Source organism: Pomacea canaliculata, linkage group LG4, assembly GCF_003073045.1.
Source record: "Pomacea canaliculata isolate SZHN2017 linkage group LG4, ASM307304v1, whole genome shotgun sequence".
NCBI classification, from domain to species: domain Eukaryota; kingdom Metazoa; phylum Mollusca; class Gastropoda; order Architaenioglossa; family Ampullariidae; genus Pomacea; species Pomacea canaliculata.
The window spans coordinates 8,220,251-8,242,386 of NC_037593.1; the positions used below are offsets into that span (position 1 = coordinate 8,220,251).

Sequence of the window (22,136 nt, forward strand, 5' to 3'; positions counted from 1 at the left end):
TGCCACCCCAAAACACATCCACCTCTGAAAAAAAAATTTTTTTAATCTTATCCTGGCAAATGTGGACGAGATATATGCGTCAAATCAAACTCTATTATAATTATTATCTATACTCAGGGTATGATGAGTAAAGGCATCCAAACATAACAGTTGGGCCAGACAACAACAGAATCAAATATCAGGTATCATGGGGTATGCCTCGACAACATTATCATCTACTGAAAGTAAACACAACAGTGTTTAAATCCATTACCTCAACACACAACACCATGCAACAAACGTTTGACTATTAATTTATTCTATTATTTTAATTAGCACTCTCAGAAATGCCAGTCAACTTTCTCTGTTAACACATAAGACCGATTTCTACATCCCACCTCCCCTAAAAAGTTCAAAGTTCGTATCATTTATACAGATCTCTGATCTGCGTAATGAACTGTGGGTTCATGCGCATGCGCAGACTATACCCGGAAGTTTGGTTTTGCTACACGCGCACGCACAGTTTATCTCTGATGTCATCGTGACATTCTTGAAGGGGAATAACTCCGGGGCACAAAAAATGGCGACGCTCGCCAGGAAGGTTCTTCTTCGGTTGTTGTTTCCTGTCAGTCAACGAAGTGCGTGCAATAGATGTCTGTCCACAAGGTCTGAAATTGCTTTATGACTAATAAATTGTTTTCTTGTTGATCAAGATATCTCATTTATGTGTTAGCAGACATGTTCGTGACCTCCGTAAACAAAGTCATTTTTGATATTGTCAGTTGAATTTGCAGCGTTCATAATCATGGCTGAAAGTGGAGAGACTAAAACAATGTTAGAGTTCGACTGCCCAAGAACTGAATTAAGGTAATTAAAACTGAAGATGATTACGGTGATGTTACTCTACATTTCAGATTAGCTGAAGTTGGACTGTTGGAGAAACCAAGGGAACACGGAAAATCTTACGAAACGGGACAGGTATTGTTTTAAAAACATGCCACAATTTGTTGTATACTACAAAAAGGATTAAAGTGTTTTGGGTAATTTAATTAGCACATTTGAAAAGATATAATTACAGTGAGCATTTATATTGGTGAAAGATTAACAGTAGCATAACATTATAGTCTAATTATACTGTACATTTTATGATTAGATCAAAATGAAAATAAGGTGTAATATGGTAGCATATTTTTTTATTTCAGCTTTTTCTACACAAAATCTTTGGATATAGAGGTATAGTTCTCTTTCCTTGGGTTGCAAGAGTGTATGACAGAGATGTGGCATCAAAGACAGAAGACAGGTAAAGAAAAAAAAATATGATGCATAAAACATTTTAAACAAATGAATTATATGCTTAGTACATTGAAAGGATAAAAATGGATGGAAATTTCAGACATATTCCTTTTGTTTTCTTTTTCTTGTTCCCTTTTACTGCATCTGCAGATTTGTACAATTCACATATTGACTGTAGGTTTGCGTGATCTTTAGTTTAAAGATGTTCCAATGTCCTATGATATAAAATGTCACTTGATACTCAATACATTTATATCAAGGTGAACAACATTAACCTCCTTTAAAACTATGTGTAAAATAGATAAACAATTATTTTAGATCTTACCATGAAAAGCTTAGTTAACATACAGCATAAAGCTAAAATCTGTTTCTTCAGTTTTGCAGTTTTATTTTTTGGTTCATTTTACTAAAATGTTCAGTGAGAAGATGTTATCCTGAGACTATAAACACAGGCTATGACAATCATTGTCTGCTAAATGCATGCCGAACTTTTACAGTTTTTTGAATACATGTACTTTGAACTGCATGCACAGTTTTGCTTCGTAAATATTTACATGCAGTCGAACTTCTGTAAGTTGAAATTCTCCCTAAATAGAATTTTAAACATCAGTTGGTTGGCTTCCCATTAAAGCAATGCATATTCAGTTTCCATAGTTCAAATCAGCCTACCCAAAATCTTCCACAACTTGAATAATTTTAATCCGTTCAGCATGTGGAAACCATTTGAAAATACTTTGGAAAGTGTAAAATCATGTACTCCTCCCCAATCAACCCTGCACTCCCATATTTTCCTTTCTGTATAAGAAACATATGTGTGATAAGCGTGACTCCATCCCCGTAGGGTGTCGGAGTGTCTTTAGAAGAGTGACAAGAAATGAACATTTGGTTAAAATTAAATGTCCACAGTAAAAAAGTATGCTTTTTTTGACGAACCTCCTAAACTAAAACATTCTGTAACTCGATTTTTTCCATCAGTCCCTTGAAGCTTCGACTTACATATGTTCGAATGCATTTTTATTGCAAATGCTGTTGTGTAATGTACCTTTGATTCAGTATGCTTGATTCATTTACAAATCAGATCTCATGATGATCAAACCACTTCTGTTGGCAAAGAAGTCAAGGGTCGCAACCATCTTTACTATCAAGTTCTAATAGATGCCAGAGATTGCCCTCATATTGTGAGTAAACATGTCAGTGTGTATGGTGGGATTTGTGTATGTGACAAAGGTGTATATATGCTTATCTGATGGCACATTGGTGCCTTGTATACATTGTCAAAGACACTGGCATACACCTGACTGGACATTTGCGCATTCTTTTCGTCACAAACAACTCAGCCTCTATTGTAGACCTGTATACATTTCATGATATTAACGAAATTTTACCCATAAAAATATGCAATAGATGTTAAAAATAATTTCCCAGTAAACACTTATCAGTTAATCCTTACTACTATCTAAGATCTTAGATAGTTAAATTTGTCTAAAAAAAAATTCATAGATTTTTATAAGAATATTGATGGTACTTTTCTATTTTTCTCCCTTGCTTTACTTCAGAGAGCCCAAACAGAAGCAGTTACCTTCTTGGGAAACCAGGAAAACAGTAGAGCACTTTATGCTATACCAGGTGTGTTTCTTGAGATTTTTGTTTTCCGGTTGCTGATATGATCTTTAATGTTTTAGAGTTGGTTAAATAATGTTTGGTCAATCTCAGTAAAAGAGCTTTCTTGAAATTAGATTATTTACGAAACGGAGAATCGTCTGTAGTAACTTTATTTTTTCCTTCTTTTCTCATGACTAGTATATGCTAATTGGACAAAATAACAGGCCAAGCATTTTCAGAAGATTATTAACAGGGATGTTTATCATGCAGGTCTGGACTATGTAGCCCACGAGGATCTGCTGCCATATTCTACAGAAGAAAAAAGTCCTATCCAGCATGAGCTCTTTGATAAGTTTCTCATGCATGACCCAGAAAGTAGTGAGTTCTAATGTTTCTGCTTGGACTTCTCTCTTGAATGGCTGCAATTAATTGTAAAGGTTCATCTTATCAGCTTCCAACTGGCTGTTGTTTTCTTTCATCTGGAAGTTAAAGAAGTGCATTTCCTCTTTAGAAGAAGGAATGCCCAGGCATCATTATGATGTACTACAGAAATAACGTAGAGAATTTTTTTATGTGTCCTTATGTCAGACGTTCCTGTGATAAAAGTGCACTTGACTTGATGTGACTGCATCTTCAGTCTTAAACTTATACTAATGTGTTTTATCATTGTTATTGAACACTGTGATTTTATGCACAGGCCCACCTTTTATGGCTCGAGAAACCCTGCGGGCTTGGCAAGAGAAAAACCATCCGTGGCTGCAGCTCTCAGACGTGCACAGAGAGACAACAGATAGCATACGCATTACTGTTATTCCCTTCTACATGGGATGCAGAGTGAGAATACATGTTTGTTTTCTGTTTGCCTGTCTAAGATTAGGAAAATATTCATTCTTGCTTATTGGAATTCAGAACATTTTTCTTATTGTATTGGTTATAAACGTGTGTGTATAAGCGTGAGCTGTATGCTGATTAAATTTTGTCCTTGGGGCAGGGCCGTGCTTAGGGGCAGGCGGACGAGGCATCTGCCTAGGGCCCCGCGCTTCAAGGGGCCCCGCGCTTTTGATTGTAACCTATTGACGAACGTTACAAATAAATTAATCGTAGGCTTATGTTGTAATGTGTATGCAGCGTGCTGTCAATGATAAAAAGACGAGATAACCCTGAGGAAAAAAGTGACTTTAGATCCCAACTAAAACCGTGTGATCGTGGCGTGAGGGCCCCGCACATGCCCTTTGCCTCGGGCCCCGCGGGGGCTAAGAACGGGCCTGCCTTGGGGGCATGCATGAGTTCAATTACTGAAGTAAAAGCTAATATTAAAAAAAACCACTTTCTTCACAAGATTTTACTGAGAATTATTTTTAGAACTGTTCTTCACTGCAAATTTTCTTTTTGGGTTCCTGTATGGCTGTGAAAGTGATATCTAGAATCATGCAAGAACGTACTTGTCTGTATAGCATCTTATAATGCAGACTTATTGCACCTCATGCACACATACAAGAACTGGGGGGAAGATAGGAAGAAAAAGGTTGCAAGCTGATCAGCATTGTTTCATTGTTCGGACTTTGATGTTTTGCAATTATTAGCATTATTGTACTATTTAATTTATGTGTTTTGAAAACTGCAAAGATCTTCAAAACACAAAATAGTTCTTAGGTATTGTTTTCCATGTAGAGGCTGATTTTGAACTACAACTATGATGTGAGAAATAACAGGATTTGACTGAAGAAGCCAGAACATTTAATGATTAAAAATTTCTTACGTCTATGACACATTCTACTTTGGTCTTTTCCAGGAAGCTCAGCAGACAAACGTGTATTGGGTAAGCAAATTTGTTTGTTCAGATTCTGATTAGCATGTGAAACAGTTCACTTTGATGATACTGGCTGACTGCATTTGAAGAATGGGTCCACAGCTGATAAAGGCATTTGTATGAAATTACATTATAAATAATCATAAATCGAGACACGGCTTAATAAAATAATCAGTAACATTAGAAGTCCATAAACATCTATTTGAGGGAACTTATATTTCACACTTTTTTTAGATGATTCAGAGTAGTAGCTTTTATTTGTTGATAGTCGACACAAATTTTGAGTGATGACTACATCCTGTCAAGTGTCATTTCTGAATGCTAAGCATTTTGCTGCATCCATTAAATGATATCTTAGGGCACACTTATAAAAATGTTTTATTTTTAATTATTTAAACTTTTATTTTAATTACGCTGCTCTGCTATGGGAGGGTTCTGCATAAGTGTCACATTTCCATGTTAGGATATCACAACCTAAAGATTTCTTATATATACCCTATATTTAGGGTAATCTGTCTGTGAAATCTGTAGAGTAAAAGAGATAAATGCAGAAAAATAAAGTTGCTCTAATAGCATGTTACTGATCATTATTTTACCCTTCTTAAATGACCTTGCTGCAAAGGGCATGTAACTAATATTTTGGTTCTTATTCTCTTCCTAATTAGTGGTGATGTAATAGTTCATTTGTTGTCAACAGTGGCGGTACTGTGTTCGTCTGGAAAATACAGGGGAAGAGACAGTACAGCTGAGGGAACGGCACTGGCGCATTTTTAGCCTCTCTGGCACCCTGGAAACCGTTAGAGGACGTGGTGTGGTTGGGCAGGTGGGCTATGGTTGTCCCATTTCCTTTGTTTCTCTCTCAGAAATGTACACAAGCACATGTGTGTGCAAACACATTGGTCTCTTAGGTGTGCACCTTCGGGTACATGTACACATACACAAACACACAAGCATCCACAAAATAGCACTTCATGCAAACAGGGCTCAAATTCTGATAAATTACTTATACCTTCCACCATTTTTAACTTGGATACTTCATTTTGTTGCCTGTTTATAGAAACAGGGTTTCATTAAGGACAGTTATTGCGAACTGTATCACCATGTAATGTAACAATACCCCTGAGGAAAAGGCATTAAAGTTGGTATGTTATAGTGCTTTGTTAAGTTTTGGTATTTTATTTTCAACTTTAGGAGCCTATTCTGTCACGTGAGCAGCCCGCCTTTCAGTACAGCAGCCATGTTTCCTTGCAGGCGCCCAGTGGCCACATGTGGTGAGTAGATGTTTGGGCCCATTCAGCTGAAATTGTGCTGGCTGGATTTAATATGATTGCTCTGTGTTTGCATTGTGAATATTAGCTGGTATGGTGTTTGATGTTGACCTCGGTTGTTCTGATGGTGAAATAGTGATATGACCTCTTCGGTAGACTACTAGGATAGGAGATGTGAAAGCCAAACTTTCAAAGTCATAGACGTGGAGTTTAAACCATAATCATGTACAACATTCTGACAATGACCTTTCAGTGTATTACCTTTCTGACAATGAACATGCTTTATTGTTTATTTTGACCACCAGGGGCACTTACAAAATGGAGCGTCGAGATGGTACAAGCTTTGACTGCAAGATTCCTCCCTTCTCACTGGAGAGCAAATCAGAAGACAACAATAGCCCTCAGGGTTTTCTGGGTAGATAGGATTTGCTCTTGCAGCAAAAGACATGGCCTCAAGACTTTTACCAGAACACACCAATCTGAACTACCTTCTGAGAGCTTTTTCCAAGATTCGTGACCGCAAACAAGTTTGCAATATACTGGAAAATTATTATTATAGGCTTTTTCTATATGGATTCAGTAGCATATAAATTTAAGGATTATGATTCTATAAACCAAATTCAGCACCTTTTTCCTGAAATTTATTTTAACCTCGCTTATTTTAAAGAAAAAGAATTGTTTCAGATTTAACATCCTGGCAGAGATTTTGCTTGTGGTTCTTGATGTGTTCACAAATGATGTATATACATACTGTAGCCTATATTCAATGTTGGCTACCTTTCAACCAGACTGACAAATAAAGCAAGTTTTATTTGTGCAGAAGGGAGATGACTATCATCTTTGTGTATTTGGGAGTGGAGTCAAGACTTTCTGAATGGACATCTCGTTTATCTCAGAGGAATATATTAAAGTTTCCTGACAGTTTATTGTAAAAACAGTAAATTTTGATCATAAATTATTGTATACATACACAGCATAACAGTGACCTCCTTCAACATTAAAGCAGTGATATGGACATGCATAAATCAGCACTCACTCCCTGCACGCACACCTCAGTCAAGTTTTGTTTAGGATTGTTACAAAGGTTCAAAATGCCTCTTTGCACTGACAACTAATAGCTTTTGTCTCCATTCTATGGGTTTTGGAAAGTGATGTCACGAATGGCAGCTCCCTGATTAAATAAGATTAAATAATCTCATTACCATTTACTCAAAGCTCTCACATTTGATTCATCCATCAGTGACATCAGTCTCAGAAGAAGAAACGTAAGCAATCCATGTTGGTAACAAACTAATAACAGAAACACTGCTAATTTGTAAGCCAAAGATTAATTTTATTCTTGGATAAGCCTTTCCTTGTCTGTCAAGCGTCATTTTCAAAAGTAGGAAGCAATAGAAACTTAATCCGCACGCACAACGGAAAAATGGAAGGAAAAAAAAAACCAAACACCCAGAAGAATAAACATCCACACTGACTAGGACACTAAATCCTAGTTTTGGTCCCAGTGTTCTTCTTTCTCTGTAAATATTTTACTCACTCCGCGACTGTGTTGTGAATGAATAACGGACATTGAGTTGACTGCCATCCATTTTTTCACGAAATTTCTCGTCCATACGTTTAGCTTGGTCATCGTTGAACCAGTTGCGCCAGTCGCCCGATTTGCCTGCAGAAAAAAAATGTTGCCCGTTGTGTTAAAAGGTTCCGTGTGATGTTTTGGCGACAACTCTGAATAAAGGGTAGCCAGGCATTTTTAATTACTGAGGAGCATCTAGAAGTTTTTCATCGCCATACTGTGGTTGCTTGGTATATCTTTGTAAGCTTTATACCACAGAACTTTGTGTATTTGTACTACCATAAAAGAATGCTGCTCACCTTTGCGATACATGATGGCCTCGCCATATGACGTTGCGTCCATATTCCCTTTTCGGTCGCGCATGCTGTCAAAGCTGCATTTCGCGCGCACGGTTTCGATGAACGATGGCTCGTAACTCTTGCCCAAAAATTCTGCCAGTCGTGTTATCTCCTTAACTGGGTTCTTGATAATGTGGAGATACATAATGGACCATTGAGATTAATAAAGTTGGTCCTTTGTCCTTTGTTATAAAATTTAGATAGAATGACATTTCCAAACTCTACAGAAAGATATTTTATAATAAGACTAAAACTCCCAATAATTTGATTTTTTATTATATTGGCCAAGATCCCTTCCCTTGCTCGTTCTACACATTACTCACAAAAACATCTGCAGTGTGCGATTAAACCACTGAAAAAGAAGTGTTACTATCGGTTTAGGATGGGAGTGGCTTATTTCTCACCTCTTGTAAGTCCTCGTATGACGTCACAAGGATGTTGAGTTCTGGGTGGGCGGCGATGACGTCTTCCCAGTCTCTCATGTGGTCCAAGCAGCAACCGTAATCAACTACAAGAAATACAACCACACGGAACTAATTTTGAGGGTGGCAAGGGGAATATGAGATGTGACCTGACTATTTCAAAGTATACATATTTATTAGCGATAAAGGACTTGTAAAGAAAACCCACCTTGAAGTGATCCGTATAGTATAGTAGTAGGCCTATGCAATAAATGTTTCATAAAATGGTGGTGTGGCAAAGTTACTTCGAACGCAAGGGATTCAAATGAGAAAAACAATGAGCACAAATTATGACTAAAGCATGATTTGCAGGATATCAAATAAATTGTTGCTCAATATACCGTTGCCGTTGATGAAGAGCTCGAAATAATTATCCCATGTTCCATCGTAGTGGTAGTAACTGGTCAGCTTCCGGTGGTGGTTGTAAAATGACACCGCTACGTCACGCGGATCTCTAGTCACGTAGATGATCTTGCACTTCCGGTTGTGAAGTCCTGGAAGATGGCGGTAGAGCACGTGAGTGTTAAGAATTCTTGGAGATGGCATGCTGTTGAAGTATTCCTTCGAAGGATTGAACTCTATCATGAAATCGTCCTTTTCCAAGACCGGAAGCTCGGCGTTTCCAGCAACAAGCATGCGCGCAATCTCCCAAAGCCAGTGCGTTCCTGCCAAACATACAGTTCCAAGCATAAACCAGCGACATCTAGGTCTTTGACCATGGCAAGGCAAGTAACCACTCTTTAGTTTACACGCCCCTACTTTCGGCATCACAGGAAATGTGAGAACTTAAAAAAAAAAAAAACCCACATTTTTTTCTTACCCGTCTAAAATATATATCTGCATCAGTTCATTTGAGGACAGGGCAGGCTGAGTGTGGCGTCATCAACTACTACGTTTGACATGTCGTCTGTGTTGCTGTAGATAAGAAAATTATGATCGTCTGCAGGGTTATGTTTATTTGCGATTTGCGTTCACATGAAATGAGAACATCGTTGTTTGCTTTTCGTGGTCCAAAACTTTATTTTGTCTATCCCGTAATGGAGTTCCTTGCATGTCCCTCAAAATCAGCTTTATTAATACGATTCACTTCAAATAAATTTTTGTTGCTGTGAAAAAAGATGCTTTGGCAGGGCCGGATCAAGTGGTTCCGTGGGTCGCTGGACGTTCCCCATCCCTGCTCTACATGAGAGAGAAGTATAGCTGAACAGGAAAATGGGTGACTAGCTCTAATCGTCACGTAAATAAAGAGGGCCCACACGGTCGTGTTTTCTGTCAGACAAGACTTCATAAATATGTATTGCACAACTATTTATTTAAAAAAAATCTACAGACACGTGAACGAACTTCAGCCAATCACAGAGCTTTAACTTTCACTTACCAGCCTTCGGGAAAGCACTGATGAGAACATCATCATCCCTGAACTCAAAAGTCTCGAGATTTTCGAGAGCGACGGGGTCAAAAGTCGGGAAGTTAAAGCCTTTAAACTGCAGCAGGGTCAGAGAACTGCCTCCAGGGTCGGTCATGTGAACTGTCGTCATGTTCGAAGTGTGGTGTCAGCAGACTGGGCAGACCTTATGTTGGGTGAGCTCGGGGTCGGCGGAAGGTAGAACGCTTCAACAAGTGGTTTGACGGGGTTTGTTATGCGCGTGCAGCTCCTCCCTGTTGCTGAAACAATTGTGTTGATGGGGCTAACGAAAAAAATATATAGAAATATATACATGCACGTGTGCAGACATCCCATCCACGAACACAAATACACGCGCACACTCGTTCCTGCAATAGTCTACGTGCAGCAGCATGTTATACATGTCGGTTATTCAGTTGTATCTTTATCTTATTGTCTCTGATATCCACTTATTTTTTCTGCAGCTCAGATTAGCTACAGAAAAAATTACCACGAACCATTGAACTCACGTGAATTATTACAATAATACCTCTTAAAGGTTTACTATATTCTGCAAAATTTTCTTCTGATGACAGAGTTTCTCAGTGCAAATCTGAGTAAATACTATCCTTCCGTTCTCGAGAGACATAAACATCACCACGCACAGAAAGAGGTCAACAACCCAAGCATATCAAAGTTCAGCCACTTAGTGCTCGGTGTATCTAGAGTAACAGAGGAGCACAACTTGTAAGCTAGCTGGACAACTTGCAAACATGAGATTCTTACACCTTTGTGTTTGTGACCACAGCACGCCTTTAACTTTCGGAGACTACGATGAAACCGTTGAACAGTGAAAAGACAAACCTACATTCAAACACAGTATGCCGTTTGTGTATGCACACGCACGTTTGAGTTTCCGTTTTCTATTCAGGGTAGCTCGCACCAGTTTCATACAAACAAGTGTTCACCAGCGAGCGCAAAGATGCATATCATTCCATTGCACCAACTGTCAAGTCCGGTACACGAGCCCTTTATGTGCTGCCGCACCCTATGAATAACACAAACACACGTACTACACCTTGTGGCGCACTGACATTTGTTGTGCGCTGGCGCTGGTTTGAGGCCGACAAGACACACACACACGCACACACGCACGCGCGTCAGAGAAAGAGGTGCATGGAATGATAAGTTGTGGAAGAAGGGAGGCAAACGACGCGACTACAGTTGCGTGGAGAGAAATGAGTTACGTCCCATTTCAGATTCTCTACACTTGATGAACGCAAAGTGCGGTTTATTGCAACGTGTGAATCGCCTGCAGAGAACATGCAACCATTGCTTCATTCCATCACATGGATACGTAATGACAAATTGGCAGAGACAAAAAAAATATATATATATATCCAGGTGAAGACAGCCTCCCGATAGCACAAAGCTCGCTGGGTGTTGTGTGGATTCTGTGCTCAGGTCTCGTCTCATGACACTTGCATTTCTTTCTAGATGCGCAATCTGTTTTGATACGGTCACCTTTTTCTTTCATTGTTTCCTTTATAGTGCAAAATCACTCCCTTCCCCCTTCTGAAGAAACGTCTCCAATAACTCAATCAACCGAGACTAGATAATTTGTGCTGTCCTTATCGTTTACCATTCTAACCCTAACTCACCTCTAACGGAAGTGCTGTAAAGTGTGAACAGTAGCTTGAACTGCAGTTTCGCTAGATACCATAACAAACAGTGTCTAGTGTAGGTATGTGTGAGCGACGATCACCTGCAAGACTGTGACGTAGCGTTGGTGAGTCAATGAGCGCAGGGTTACGGTTAGTTAGACGTTGTCGGGTTCTGGTGATTTGCTTGTGCAGGGTGTTCGAACCCAACTGGTACCCAGCACGGACCTTCATTACTTTATGAGTGAATGTACGTGTTACACAGTTTGCACTGAGACACGCCATGTTTTTGTTGATCTCGGGGGTCGAACTCACTCCGCATAGCCCGGCCAGCTTCCTACCTCGAGTCTCATGGCTACCCGCATGCTCAGTATCGTCGTATCTTTCCCCATCTATAATTAAATGATCATAGACTATTCTGCATTTTTTGTTTTCTTTTTTCGCCCTTTTGAATAGTGGGGAAAGCCTCTTTCGTATGTCTTTTGCTCGCTTTGTCAAATCCTCTCCAATAAAGATATTTGTGCCTTTCAAATTTCTCTTCGCTCTCTTTATCCTTAAAGAAAGCAAAACGGACCACAATCGGAGGGTTAGAGTTTAAGGGGTTCAGTCTATGTATTCTGTCAAGAATAATATTATCATTAATCTTTAGCTTTTCTTTGAACATATATCTCCCTGTGGATTCAGTTTGTTCTCACGTTTCCAGTCTGCCATCAGTTTTCGGTAGACCATGTATGGTGGTATTGTTTCCCATCTAAGTCATCAACTTTATGTTCCACTTCTTCTGGTCTCCTCTTGAGCTCCATGTTTTCTCCTCTCAGCTCTTTTTCTTTTTTGAGAGACTTTATTTCGATTACTATATCCTTCACTTTATCTTCAAGGGATGCAATGGCAACACTTAAAGAGTTTACATTTTAATTCATATTGTCAATCTTGGTGTTTCATTTTATTTAATGTTGTCCATGTCTGATAGATCTAAGAATAAGTTTCATTCCGAAAATGTACTACATGCATTAGACTAAAAAACTTTAACTAAAAAACTAATGCTTATGTAAAAAAAAAAAAAGAGAAATAATATTGTCTAACCTTGCCAAGTATAACTGATACAAGCGGGAGGAGAGAGAGAGAGAGGGAGGGGGAGAAAGGAAATAAACTGACAGGCAGACGGAGAGAGAGTAGAACGAGAATGACAAAGAGAAAGAGTAGAAAAATGTAAAGAAGACGATGATAGCCTTGAGGAGGACAACGAAGAAGAAATCATCTATGATATCTGCGGGAGAACTACACGTATTTTCGACTCCAAGATTTGCTGATGCTGTAATACTTCTACAATGTTTATTATTTGATTCTCTCTTGGACAACACGAAATACATGCACGTGGAGCTGTACTTCGGGAAGCCGGCACACCTGCAGATCGTTCAATCAACAAGAGAAGCCACTGGCATCGATCTCACGGTCCTGCATCTGCCGCCAACCCTCAGCCCAAGCAGTGAGTTTCTGACTCGCTTGCAAATGTCACAGGGGCACACCAGTCCAGGTTCAACTATTTTTACTGCCAGTTTCTCATATTTAGACCTCTAGTCATGCAGAACCAGTCCTCGGAGAGTCGCTAAAAACCGCAAGCTTGTCCTTCAGCAAGGAAAATTAACATTAAAAAAATTAGGACAATTAGTTACCTTTATAAGGTGGAAAATGAAGATTTTGTATGTCACTGGTTGAAACAAATTATTGTTGGGTATTCCCGCACCCTTGCATACCTTTACAGGTGGCTTCTTGAACACTGATGACCACATCCTGCCGACGACAGCATTGCAGACTTGGTGCCGATCCTGCTTAGGCTGCAGCCTTGCAAGTCCGCCAAATTGATTCCCACAAGCCCTTGCACAGCCAGCTAACGACCACAGAGCGACATCTAGCGGCAGGCCCATTCACTGGGTGTCAAATGTGTGAGTGCAATGATTGGTATCGATCTTCCTTTTTTTTTCTGCTCTAAATCCTGCTTCCGTGTCGTCGCAAACTGTTCAGGCGGAGACTTGATGAGAGGGTTAGCGGCCTGGGACAACCTCGTACGGCAAGGTCAGTGCTAGGGTAGGCTGTACCCGAGCCTCCTCCTACTCCTACCATTAAATGTCAAACGATTACAATATATTCAGTTATTAGTTTTTATGTTCTGGTTATGCTCTGACTTTCTCTGAGCCTCACTTCCCTTATATCCCAGCCAAACAACTATGCTCTTCGTACTGATGACCGTATCCTAACTATTCACTGGAAAGTTGGCAGCAGTTGCAAGAAATTAAAGCAAGTAATGGCACACATTATTTCATTATTATAAGAATAAAACCGTTAGTAGAAGAAAATTAGCGGAATACACAACAAAGAGTTTGTTTTGTTGTTGTTTTTTTCTTACTACAAAAAAGCCTATGTCCAGTAGCCGCCGTCTTTATATATAAGTGCCATCAGACATCAGGCTAGCGCGGCGTTCACACCTGGATACAGGAACCTGAAAAAAGAAATACCTTTGTGGAAGTGACGATGACAGGACTTTAATTGCTGTTATTCATTCCATCACTCCACTCACTCGTTCTAGTGGTCGCCATATTTTTTACTCACTCACCCATTCTCGCATGCGGCATTTTTATTTAAGTGAGTTATTGTAGATAAAGAGAAGAAGAAAAAATCAAATGCAACGACGATCACTCTCACCCTCCTCCCCAAGCGGAACGTTGATCAACCCATTGCCTTTGCACGTGAGACCCTCTGCGCATGGGCAGCTCTCGTAGTACATGTGGCGTGTGTTGGGGAGTCTGTTGTTGACCAAGCACTCTGTGGACAACAGGCAGACAATGTAGTGTATAACAGTTAGTATTCATAGCTTGTCAGGCAATATGGTGGGTTAGCTATTGTAGTAGTGCACCTACCGGAAGACAGGTGACCGAGCGGTCTACACGAGCCCCCGATGGCGATCCTCTTGCGACCGTCCAGCATGACGTCGGCCACGCAGCACTCGATGGAGGCGCAGTCAGCGGATGTGCTGCATCGAGTCGGCGCCACTCGTTCCTCGCATGCCGCCAGTAAACACACCTTGGAACAACATGTACACTCACTTACTGGTCTCTTTTCATATGTTTGCTGGGTTGCTGTCATGTTTGATGTATCAGTCCGTCTTCAAAGTAACTACACAGCATCTTAAAACTGCTGTAAACATACTCCAGTTAGAAACAAGACCACTTGCACCCGATTTCCACACACATGTACCTAGAACTCTACACTTCAAAACAACATTTGGAACACCCCAAACACACACACACACACACATGAACTCTACTCATACACCATTACCCTAAACCTAAACACCATATGCGAAGACTAGTTACAACTTTACAGGCAATGACCAGAAAAACGAAACTGAAGCGGCTTGTACCCCACCTGGCAATACCCCTTCCCCATATCATTCACCACAACACACCCACGACTCACACACCACCCCAACCTACCAAACAAACCAAGAAAAAGAGTTCTAGAGAGAAAGAAGACTTACTGATAGCAGGAAGGCGCCAGTTGTGATTACACTCATGATGAAACTTCGATGTGTAATGTGTTACCAGACTTTCTTCTTTCAGGAGAACAAAAGACAGGAGAAGCCTAAACTGGAATATCCGGTAAATAACAATAGATTCAGTTCCAGACACTGTCGCAGGTGCCACCAGACAGGAATACAAGACCATGGCACTGTCTTATCTCAGACACCACAGGTGTAGGAAATGAGTCGGCGCGCATGTTACAAGAAAGGTCACAGGTTAGTAACTGACGTTATCGACACACCGTGTACTCCTTGGGTGGCATAAGCGAGGTTGACAGAGAAGACAAAACCTAAACTGCGCTTAAAAATTATGCAACAAAACAAAGTAAATGAAAAGACAATGGTCGACAATATAGCCGCAGCGTCTACATCCCCGCCATCTTGTAGAAAGAGCTTTAGTCGACTCTATGGGACTGAGAAAAATATTGTCAGGAAGTCCTTTAATTTGGAGATAAATGTTTATATTTGAATTTCGCACCAGGTTGTACGCTGTGGTTAGTTTATTGTACGTTGTGAGTTTGTTGGGTGATGTTTAAACTCTCTGATTTCACGGATAATGTAGAACTACTCTTTGATGACCCTGGACAATCTGAGCCTGTTGGGTGGTGTCTGACTATTCAGATTCTGAATGTGTTTGGGTGATGTCTAAACACTGTGATGCAAGTCTGCTTAGTGTTCAGTTTGTTGTCATCGTTGTCATCATGCAAGCTGACATTCCTCGCGTTCACGTGCGTTAGAAAAATAAAGACTTTGCAGCTTTTAAAAGCATTTTTAATCTGTCATATCACCACCATCCTGTGATGTATGTCCCAGGAACCATAACTGACAATTCAGGTCGAGGTTCAGGTGAAATTTCCTCTTACGCTGACACACAGAAACCTGTAACATGTCAGTCGTAGCCCATTGTTCAATTTGTAACGAGGCTGACGACGACAGTTATGACGATGATGATGATGATGATTAATGATGATTGATGATGATTGATTGATGATGGATATCATTAAACTGAATGAACACGAACTATCCACGCCATCAGTCAAAGGCTTTTCAATATGAGGCCATGTCTCACCCATTTCTCCAAGTGGCATGTCGAACATTCCGTTTCCTTTACAGTTGAAGCCGCTTTCACATGGACAGTGGTAGTAGATTCTATCTCCACTGTACGCCTCTGTTCTTACCAGACAACCTTGAAATAAACAAACAAATCTTTCTGGCAATTCCAGAGTTACATCGCAAACGTACTCGTCTTTTTCATTATAGGTATTGGCAGTGTCCTATTTTCTGTCCATCAAAACTTTTAAACAAGACAGTCTCAGGAGGCATACAGTCAGATAAGTGCTGGAGAGATGGAGAATCAATTTGACAGCCACATGTGTGTATGAATTATGCATATACTTATGTATATATGTACGCATACACATTGTCTTGTGCATGTATTTATATCTGCATCGATAGATGGATGAAAATGAAAGAGGAGATTCTGACTGTCAGACTGTTTGCCCAGCGGTTGACAGGTTCCCTGTGCTGTAGCTAGGATTTGTCTCTTCTTGCCCCTCGGTCTCGTGTTGGAGACGCAGCAATAGCCGGCAGGACATTCCTTGGTCGCACTGCAGGGTGAGTCCGCGGCTTGACCCTCAGAGGTCAGCGCACACAGCTAGGAGGTGAAAAAATGTCATGCAACAAAAACCCAAACTTAGAAATAAAAGTTAGCAGTTGTCTGGAATTTAAAGATTTTGATTTATCCTTGTCAACATTTTGCTTCTGATAGTGTCAGGCCGTAAAAAAGAACCGGGAAATAATAGATAATCTGAAATCAGATAATTAAACTAGTCACCTGATGCAGGAGGGCAAACAGAAAATTGAGAAATACGAGGGGTAATGAAGAGGTGAAAGGAAAGGACACATTTTGCTCCCAAGCTGGAAGAAAGAGAGATACAGTTAAGAAAAAAACACGATTTAGAGAACCAGCCATTAACAAAAACAACAACACAACAACAACGTATAAACTGTTTATAGGGATGTGTTATTAATATTAACTGTTATTAAATATTATCATTTGATTTGTCATAAAAAAACAGGTTTCTTTTATAATGTTGATGGGGGTAATTAGAGGAATGGGCATAGTGGTGCTGGAGAGAACAATAATGTAGATGCAAGAAGCGACGGACAGATGGATGACACAAGGACCTGCAAGCGCCAAGAGGACAACAGCGCGTCCACACACACATACACACTGACCTGCACACTTACCAAAGTCAAGAAGAAAAAAGCGATGACTGCTTTCATTATTTCGAGAAAGATCTGCTACGAAATTTTCTTTCTGGGAATGTCAGAAACAATTTCCTGCCAAGAATAGAGTCCAAGGAACACATCTTCGCAACACATGGGAGCTCTTATCTGATAACCCAGTGATTAAAGTAGTGTCAGAGCAAAGATTTCTTGGACCATAAGGAGGTCAAAGCTCAAGTCTTCTAATCTGAGTCTGTTTAATATTGTTCAGGTCCTTTAGTCTGAGCTTACTGAATGTTGTTTGACCACTGTGTTGTTAGTGTGTTTAGAGTTATCACAGTTCTCAACTTCCAATCTTTGCCTGTCGTCCCCTGTGTTTTATCAACCGAAAAAAGGCAATCATTAGTTAATTTTTTTGTCACATGTGAGTTGCTATCTTCATGCAGCTGCTGTTTCCTTAAGAAACATGTACTTGACATCAGTGAGTGCGCCAGTCTGTATGCGCGTGCGCGTTCGTTTATGTGTTCATCATAGGTAAGGTTGAAGGCAGATGTATGTTCTCGAACTGATGGGTATGATAATACTGTTTTTCTGTTCTGCCTTTATTCAAACACGCGTCCTTGTTTTCTTCATCCACTCAACCATATATGCATGGAAGAGTGGACGAGATGTTTTCTTCCTTCTTCTCCCATTCAGTCGTCAACGTCGTCGCCCCGCCGCCACCACCACCACCTGCAGCTGTTACATCTCGATGCTAATCACTCTCTTCATTCTCACCATCCTCTCTTTATCGAAACAACCCACTGGAAACTCTGTGGTTTGTGACATTCAAGTTTTATATTTCACTGACGACGCCGACCTTAAACACGTGTCAGGGTGAGTATGGAGCACTGCCTACATGGCGACCACCGAACTTGTGAATTTTATCATTTCTCGCCGTTCATGAAGACTCGCAAGTACCTGTAAGAAATACGCTAATTATATGCTGTTCACAAAATAATGTAAGTTCTTATATATATGTCGATGAGAGGAAGAAAGAGGGAGAGAGCAGGGGGGGAAAGAGGGGAGTGACAGTCAGCTAGTTAGAGGTAAAGACTGATGAAAAGAGAGTAGAAACGTTTTTATTTACGATGTAAATGAAATTAAATGTACAAGAAATTGTTATACAGGTGTATGCAAGGTGTTGCTGATGTTATTCATACCTGTTTCTCCGAGAGGAATGTCGAACATTCCATTTCCCCGGCACTTGAGGCCACTGACACACGGGCAACTGAAGTACATCTGGGTATCGCTGTATGCACCCGTTCTGACCAAACAGCCTTGACAGAAACATTTTATATGCAAGTTCCTACTCCATCTATATTTCAATAAACATCGTCATAATCATCATCCTCATCGTCGTCATCAGTTCCTCAGCTGTGATTGGATGGTGACGACGACATTACCACAACCAGCTCTTGCCAACATTCTTGGTTCTCACATGATAAAAATCACATAATTTGCAAAAGTGAGGAGGAAGGCACAATTAATTGTCTGCTGCTTTATCTTGGAGCAAAGAGAGGATGTAACTCTCACCCTCGGCCTTCTGTCCAAGAGGCTGACAGGTTCCTCCTTCTCGCACGAGGACTTGTCTTTTCTTGCCGATGGGTCTTGCGAGAGAAACGCAGCAGTAGTCTGCTGGACAGTCGCCGCTCGTGCTGCAGGCAGTACCCACTGCTTCACCTGCTGCCATGGCGACGGCGAGCTAGGGGTAGAATGGACAACTTACTCTAGTTTGTCCTTAATTATAGGCTAATGAGTGCAGAAGTGGTTTGAATTCATTGTCAAATACCCATTCCCAAAATCTGAACTGATAGATGGAAAGAACGGGAATCAAACTAGGGCTGTAGTTATGAAGCAAGGGTAAGTCTCGAGGAAATCAAAGGTAATCACCATGTAACTGCTACCGCTACTTTATGTCCTTTTTTATGCATCTTTGCCACTGGTTTATAGCCACAGACTTCTATGATCTGCGTTTATAACAACTTCCGCAAGGGTAAAGCAACTTCTGAGTCTGGGCACACTTTCAAAACATGATTCTTGCCCTTGACTTCCCCCAGGCATCGGCTTCAGGTTCTTTCATGTCTACAGTCCTTTAGAGTTGTAGGCAGAGTGATGTACGCAAAGAAAGACACTGAACTTTATGCTGTCAAGGGATGAATACTTCATAAACAAAACAAAGACCAACCGAGCGAGAGAGAGACTTACCATGATCAAACAAGTAACAGCGAGGATTGGGTTCATGACTGTCTTCTTGGTATGATTATCCCCAAAGATTTCAAAAATCTCCTGTCCGATCGGACCGCAAGACAAAGCTACAAGTGGTTAATCGGAAACACTGACTCTTCCGAAGAAACTAGGGAGAAGTGCAGGCCTTGGTACGAGGGTCTTCAGATATGGCAGCTGGGCGTGGCTACAACACGGGGCAGACAAGGAACGTGTCAAGGACACCATAACAAATCGTGATTAGATTGGTTCATACAAACCTCATGTTCTTCCTTTTTTCCAGATTATCGTCGTCATAATTATGACCGTTGTCGCCGCTCCTAGCTCTTCCATCTTCGGTACGAATGTGTGCGCGCGTGCGCAGGGATGAAAGCATGCAAAATTAAAATTTCCTTATGTAGATGTATTTAGTGTGTGTGTGTGTAATTTATTTAAATTATAGGTATGTTTATGAGATACTGAAAATCTCAACGGGTAATTACAAAATCTCTTACAGAGTTAAACAATATCTAATATCTTGTACCACAATGCTATCCGCATCCATACAAACGGGTGTCCTGTTACTAAATCCGTGGAAGGGGAAACGGATAAAAGAGACACAGCTTGTTTGATCTTTTAATGATTTGTTTGTCCAGCTACTGACAGCAACATCGCCACATCATCGGTGCACGAACAGTGAGCAAAGGACATGTAGTGGACTTGCAGGACTGCCGTGGACGCCATCACAGTTCGAGTGACACACGGGATCAGTTGTCATAAGCTGCTGGTGTCGAGGATGTAGACTCGCAGATACCTGCAACCAGTCGGTCACATCACCAATTAGTCGCTTCACATCGAAGGGCAAACAGCAACAACATACAGTCACGTGACCGATGTATGTTGTGAGAAACGATTCGTCAGTTGATGTCGTACGCATGACAAAGATGGCTTCCCGGAATGTTACAGAACAATAAAATGTGAGATTTCATGTGTCTACCGGATGCATCCAACGACTGTTTGTTGTAGTTTGTGTTTACCTCTTTCTCCAAGCGGGACTTCGATTAACCCAGTTCCTTTGCACACGAGGCCGCCGGCGCACGGACATGCGTAGTAGAGGCGAGTGGGGTCGTAGGGGCCGCTACTCACCAGACAACCTTGGAAGGGAGGTAACAACACATTGAAACTTCCTGTCAACATGCACAGCTGTGAACGACTTTGACTGTACTCTTCACTGGTAAGATAGGTTATAAAATAAACTTATAGCCGCTGTTTAAAGCAGGTCACAGAAGGCAACAATAAATGACTAACCCAGGTTTCCATTTATAATTATTACTTGCCTGAGATATACGAGCACGATTACAGAGTCAAGATTTCTATTTTTCACCGACTAAGGGAAACACTGACATTTCCGGAAAGGGATAATGAAATAATTATAAATGAACTAGGAATAAACATGAAATATGGATGGGTGACAAAAACTAGAAGGAAGTATCGAATAAGCAAACTTCATAATCTTTTAAAAACAACTCATTTTTCTACGTCTACCGCTCACAATGACGATAGCTAACTCACTATTGGAGGTCTTTCCTAGAGGTCGACAGGTGCCTAGAGGGGTACTCTCTGCCCCTCTCTTACCCCTGGGTTGGTTGAGGGCAACACAACAATACCCTTTACCACAAGTCGCTGATTGAGAACATGGTTTAGTCCGGGTAGTCTGTGCGCTCTGACAGACACTGACCTGTTGTCAACAAGGTTAGAAGTGTAAGAAGAATATAAGATTAGCAAGAAAATGATTTAAACTAGGTGTAGAATTTGCTGGGAAGGATAAATCCTGCTACGATTGTGCAGTCTATAGCAAGGATTAGCAGATGTTCTAACTAGAAGTCATGGGTTAGTTAAGGTAAATGAGGTGCAGAAGATTGTCCCCGAGATACGCAGTTTACTGATGAAACGGTCAGTAGATTATAAGGGACAGGATGAGAAAGACTGTTTATATTTGTTAGAAAATATGTTGGAAAAGTGTAATTCCGTCTCTTTCTACCACACACACACACGTTAGCACACAAGAATGATCACAACAACTCCATTCAACTTCCTCCCTACCCAACAACATCTATCACTGTTACATGTTCTCCTCTCGCTTGGTAGCTTGCTTAACATTACAACAAATGTAAATGTTTTACCAGACCACAGGTAAGTGCAGCGAGAATAACACACGTGGCCATCCGGGTGGCTGTTAGACACATCATCCACACACCAGGTCCGGTCTCAGTGTGAAGACCTCTGACTCTCACTTCTCCACACAGAGGCAGTTCTATTCCTGTTAAGTTTTGATGACGCAGTGTGACAGTGTCAAGACCAGTGTCACCCAGTGCTAAGGTCACACCTGTCACACCTGCGAGAAAAATAACAGTGATGCGGGGGTAGGGTGGGGAAAGAAAGCGGAAAGGTTAAAGGTCTAAAGTCGAAAACACAAGGATTGGCCGGTTAAAATAAATGACAGGATACAGCCAGCGGCCACAAAATAGAAGGAAGAACTCAACACTCTGTACAAACAAACACTGCTAACATATTACTGACCGAGATTGCGGAAATATGTGATCATAAGGTAAGCAAATAAATAAAATCATGGTTGAAGTGGAAAGGAGTGAAAAATCGCACCACGTTGATGTTATTTTCTTGCTTCTTAAACAAGCTGTGGGGAGAGAAAGAAATCA

At 40.7% G+C, this 22,136-nt stretch overlaps 5 protein-coding genes across 15 annotated transcripts; 1 reads left to right on the forward strand and 4 right to left on the reverse strand.

The window, feature by feature from the left end:
• Positions 1-489: 489 nt before the first annotated feature.
• LOC112562276 (polymerase delta-interacting protein 2-like) lies at positions 490-6,774 on the forward strand. The gene is made up of 11 exons (XM_025235405.1): positions 490-645; positions 894-957; positions 1,182-1,279; positions 2,351-2,450; positions 2,829-2,898; positions 3,145-3,252; positions 3,572-3,708; positions 4,667-4,693; positions 5,382-5,507; positions 5,876-5,955; positions 6,258-6,774. The coding sequence occupies exons 1-11, from the start codon at positions 560-562 to the stop codon at positions 6,373-6,375; spliced, it is 1,014 nt and encodes a 337-aa protein (XP_025091190.1). The 5' UTR covers positions 490-559; the 3' UTR covers positions 6,376-6,774.
• Positions 6,759-15,097, reverse strand: LOC112562277 (sulfotransferase 1C4-like). 11 transcript variants are annotated; one of them, XM_025235408.1, is made up of 10 exons: positions 14,905-15,095; positions 14,285-14,447; positions 14,070-14,189; positions 13,774-13,866; positions 13,124-13,483; positions 9,703-9,989; positions 8,666-8,989; positions 8,268-8,371; positions 7,825-7,987; positions 6,759-7,615 (listed from the first exon to the last, which is right to left on the reverse strand). In XM_025235408.1, the coding sequence occupies exons 6-10, from the start codon at positions 9,860-9,862 to the stop codon at positions 7,482-7,484; spliced, it is 885 nt and encodes a 294-aa protein (XP_025091193.1). In that variant the 5' UTR covers positions 9,863-9,989; positions 13,124-13,483; positions 13,774-13,866; positions 14,070-14,189; positions 14,285-14,447; positions 14,905-15,095; the 3' UTR covers positions 6,759-7,481. The 11 variants fall into 11 exon arrangements, with proteins under 11 accessions (XP_025091193.1, XP_025091192.1, XP_025091191.1 ...); XM_025235407.1 differs by having other exon boundaries at positions 7,474-7,615; positions 9,703-9,983; positions 14,905-15,097; XM_025235406.1 differs by having other exon boundaries at positions 7,474-7,615; positions 13,043-13,483; positions 14,905-15,097.
• A 603-nt stretch (positions 15,098-15,700) lies between these two features.
• Positions 15,701-17,342, reverse strand: LOC112563125. Its single transcript, XM_025236877.1, has 4 exons — positions 17,197-17,342; positions 16,432-16,600; positions 16,016-16,132; positions 15,701-15,825 (listed from the first exon to the last, which is right to left on the reverse strand). The coding sequence occupies exons 1-4, from the start codon at positions 17,230-17,232 to the stop codon at positions 15,806-15,808; spliced, it is 342 nt and encodes a 113-aa protein (XP_025092662.1). The 5' UTR covers positions 17,233-17,342; the 3' UTR covers positions 15,701-15,805.
• A 648-nt stretch (positions 17,343-17,990) lies between these two features.
• Positions 17,991-19,591, reverse strand: LOC112563124 (venom protein 164-like). Its single transcript, XM_025236876.1, has 4 exons — positions 19,423-19,591; positions 18,751-18,919; positions 18,378-18,494; positions 17,991-18,135 (listed from the first exon to the last, which is right to left on the reverse strand). The coding sequence occupies exons 1-4, from the start codon at positions 19,456-19,458 to the stop codon at positions 18,116-18,118; spliced, it is 342 nt and encodes a 113-aa protein (XP_025092661.1). The 5' UTR covers positions 19,459-19,591; the 3' UTR covers positions 17,991-18,115.
• A 450-nt stretch (positions 19,592-20,041) lies between these two features.
• On the reverse strand, positions 20,042-22,024 carry LOC112561496. Its single transcript, XM_025234031.1, has 5 exons — positions 22,000-22,024; positions 21,603-21,814; positions 20,992-21,157; positions 20,457-20,573; positions 20,042-20,233 (listed from the first exon to the last, which is right to left on the reverse strand). The coding sequence occupies exons 1-5, from the start codon at positions 22,022-22,024 to the stop codon at positions 20,187-20,189; spliced, it is 567 nt and encodes a 188-aa protein (XP_025089816.1). The 3' UTR covers positions 20,042-20,186.
• Positions 22,025-22,136: the final 112 nt, after the last annotated feature.

What these genes read in the sequence shown, in the direction of transcription:
- LOC112561496 (XM_025234031.1), bottom strand. Translation starts at nt 22,024, where the DNA reads ATGATCACATATTTCCGCAATCTCG. An exon ending in CACATATTTCCGCAATCTCG is followed by an intron (nt 21,815 to 21,999) that starts GTCAGTAATATG and finishes TTTTTCTCGCAG; the next exon opens with GTGTGACAGGTGTGACCTTA. An exon ending in TCTAGGAAAGACCTCCAATA is followed by an intron (nt 20,574 to 20,991) that starts GTGAGTTAGCTA and finishes CTCCCTTCCAAG; the next exon opens with GTTGTCTGGTGAGTAGCGGC.
- LOC112562277 (XM_025235408.1), bottom strand. Translation starts at nt 9,862, where the DNA reads ATGACGACAGTTCACATGACCGACCCTGGAGGCAGTTCTCTGACCCTG. An exon ending in CATACGAGGACTTACAAGAG is followed by an intron (nt 7,988 to 8,267) that starts GTGAGAAATAAG and finishes CACATTATCAAG; the next exon opens with AACCCAGTTAAGGAGATAAC. An exon ending in GGCCATCATGTATCGCAAAG is followed by an intron (nt 7,616 to 7,824) that starts GTGAGCAGCATT and finishes TTTTTTCTGCAG; the next exon opens with GCAAATCGGGCGACTGGCGC.
- LOC112563125 (XM_025236877.1), bottom strand. Translation starts at nt 17,232, where the DNA reads ATGAAAGCAGTCATCGCTTTTTTCTTCTTGACTTTG. An exon ending in CTTTTTTCTTCTTGACTTTG is followed by an intron (nt 16,601 to 17,196) that starts GTAAGTGTGCAG and finishes TTCACCTCCTAG; the next exon opens with CTGTGTGCGCTGACCTCTGA. An exon ending in GCTGGGCAAACAGTCTGACA is followed by an intron (nt 16,133 to 16,431) that starts GTCAGAATCTCC and finishes GTTTATTTCAAG; the next exon opens with GTTGTCTGGTAAGAACAGAG.
- LOC112563124 (XM_025236876.1), bottom strand. Translation starts at nt 19,458, where the DNA reads ATGAACCCAATCCTCGCTGTTACTTGTTTGATCATG. An exon ending in CTGTTACTTGTTTGATCATG is followed by an intron (nt 18,920 to 19,422) that starts GTAAGTCTCTCT and finishes TTCTACCCCTAG; the next exon opens with CTCGCCGTCGCCATGGCAGC. An exon ending in TCTTGGACAGAAGGCCGAGG is followed by an intron (nt 18,495 to 18,750) that starts GTGAGAGTTACA and finishes GTTTCTGTCAAG; the next exon opens with GCTGTTTGGTCAGAACGGGT.
- LOC112562276 (XM_025235405.1), top strand. Translation starts at nt 560, where the DNA reads ATGGCGACGCTCGCCAGGAAGGTTCTTCTTCGGTTGTTGTTTCCTGTC. An exon ending in CATGCATGACCCAGAAAGTA is followed by an intron (nt 3,253 to 3,571) that starts GTGAGTTCTAAT and finishes TTTTATGCACAG; the next exon opens with GCCCACCTTTTATGGCTCGA. An exon ending in GACGTGGTGTGGTTGGGCAG is followed by an intron (nt 5,508 to 5,875) that starts GTGGGCTATGGT and finishes TTTCAACTTTAG; the next exon opens with GAGCCTATTCTGTCACGTGA.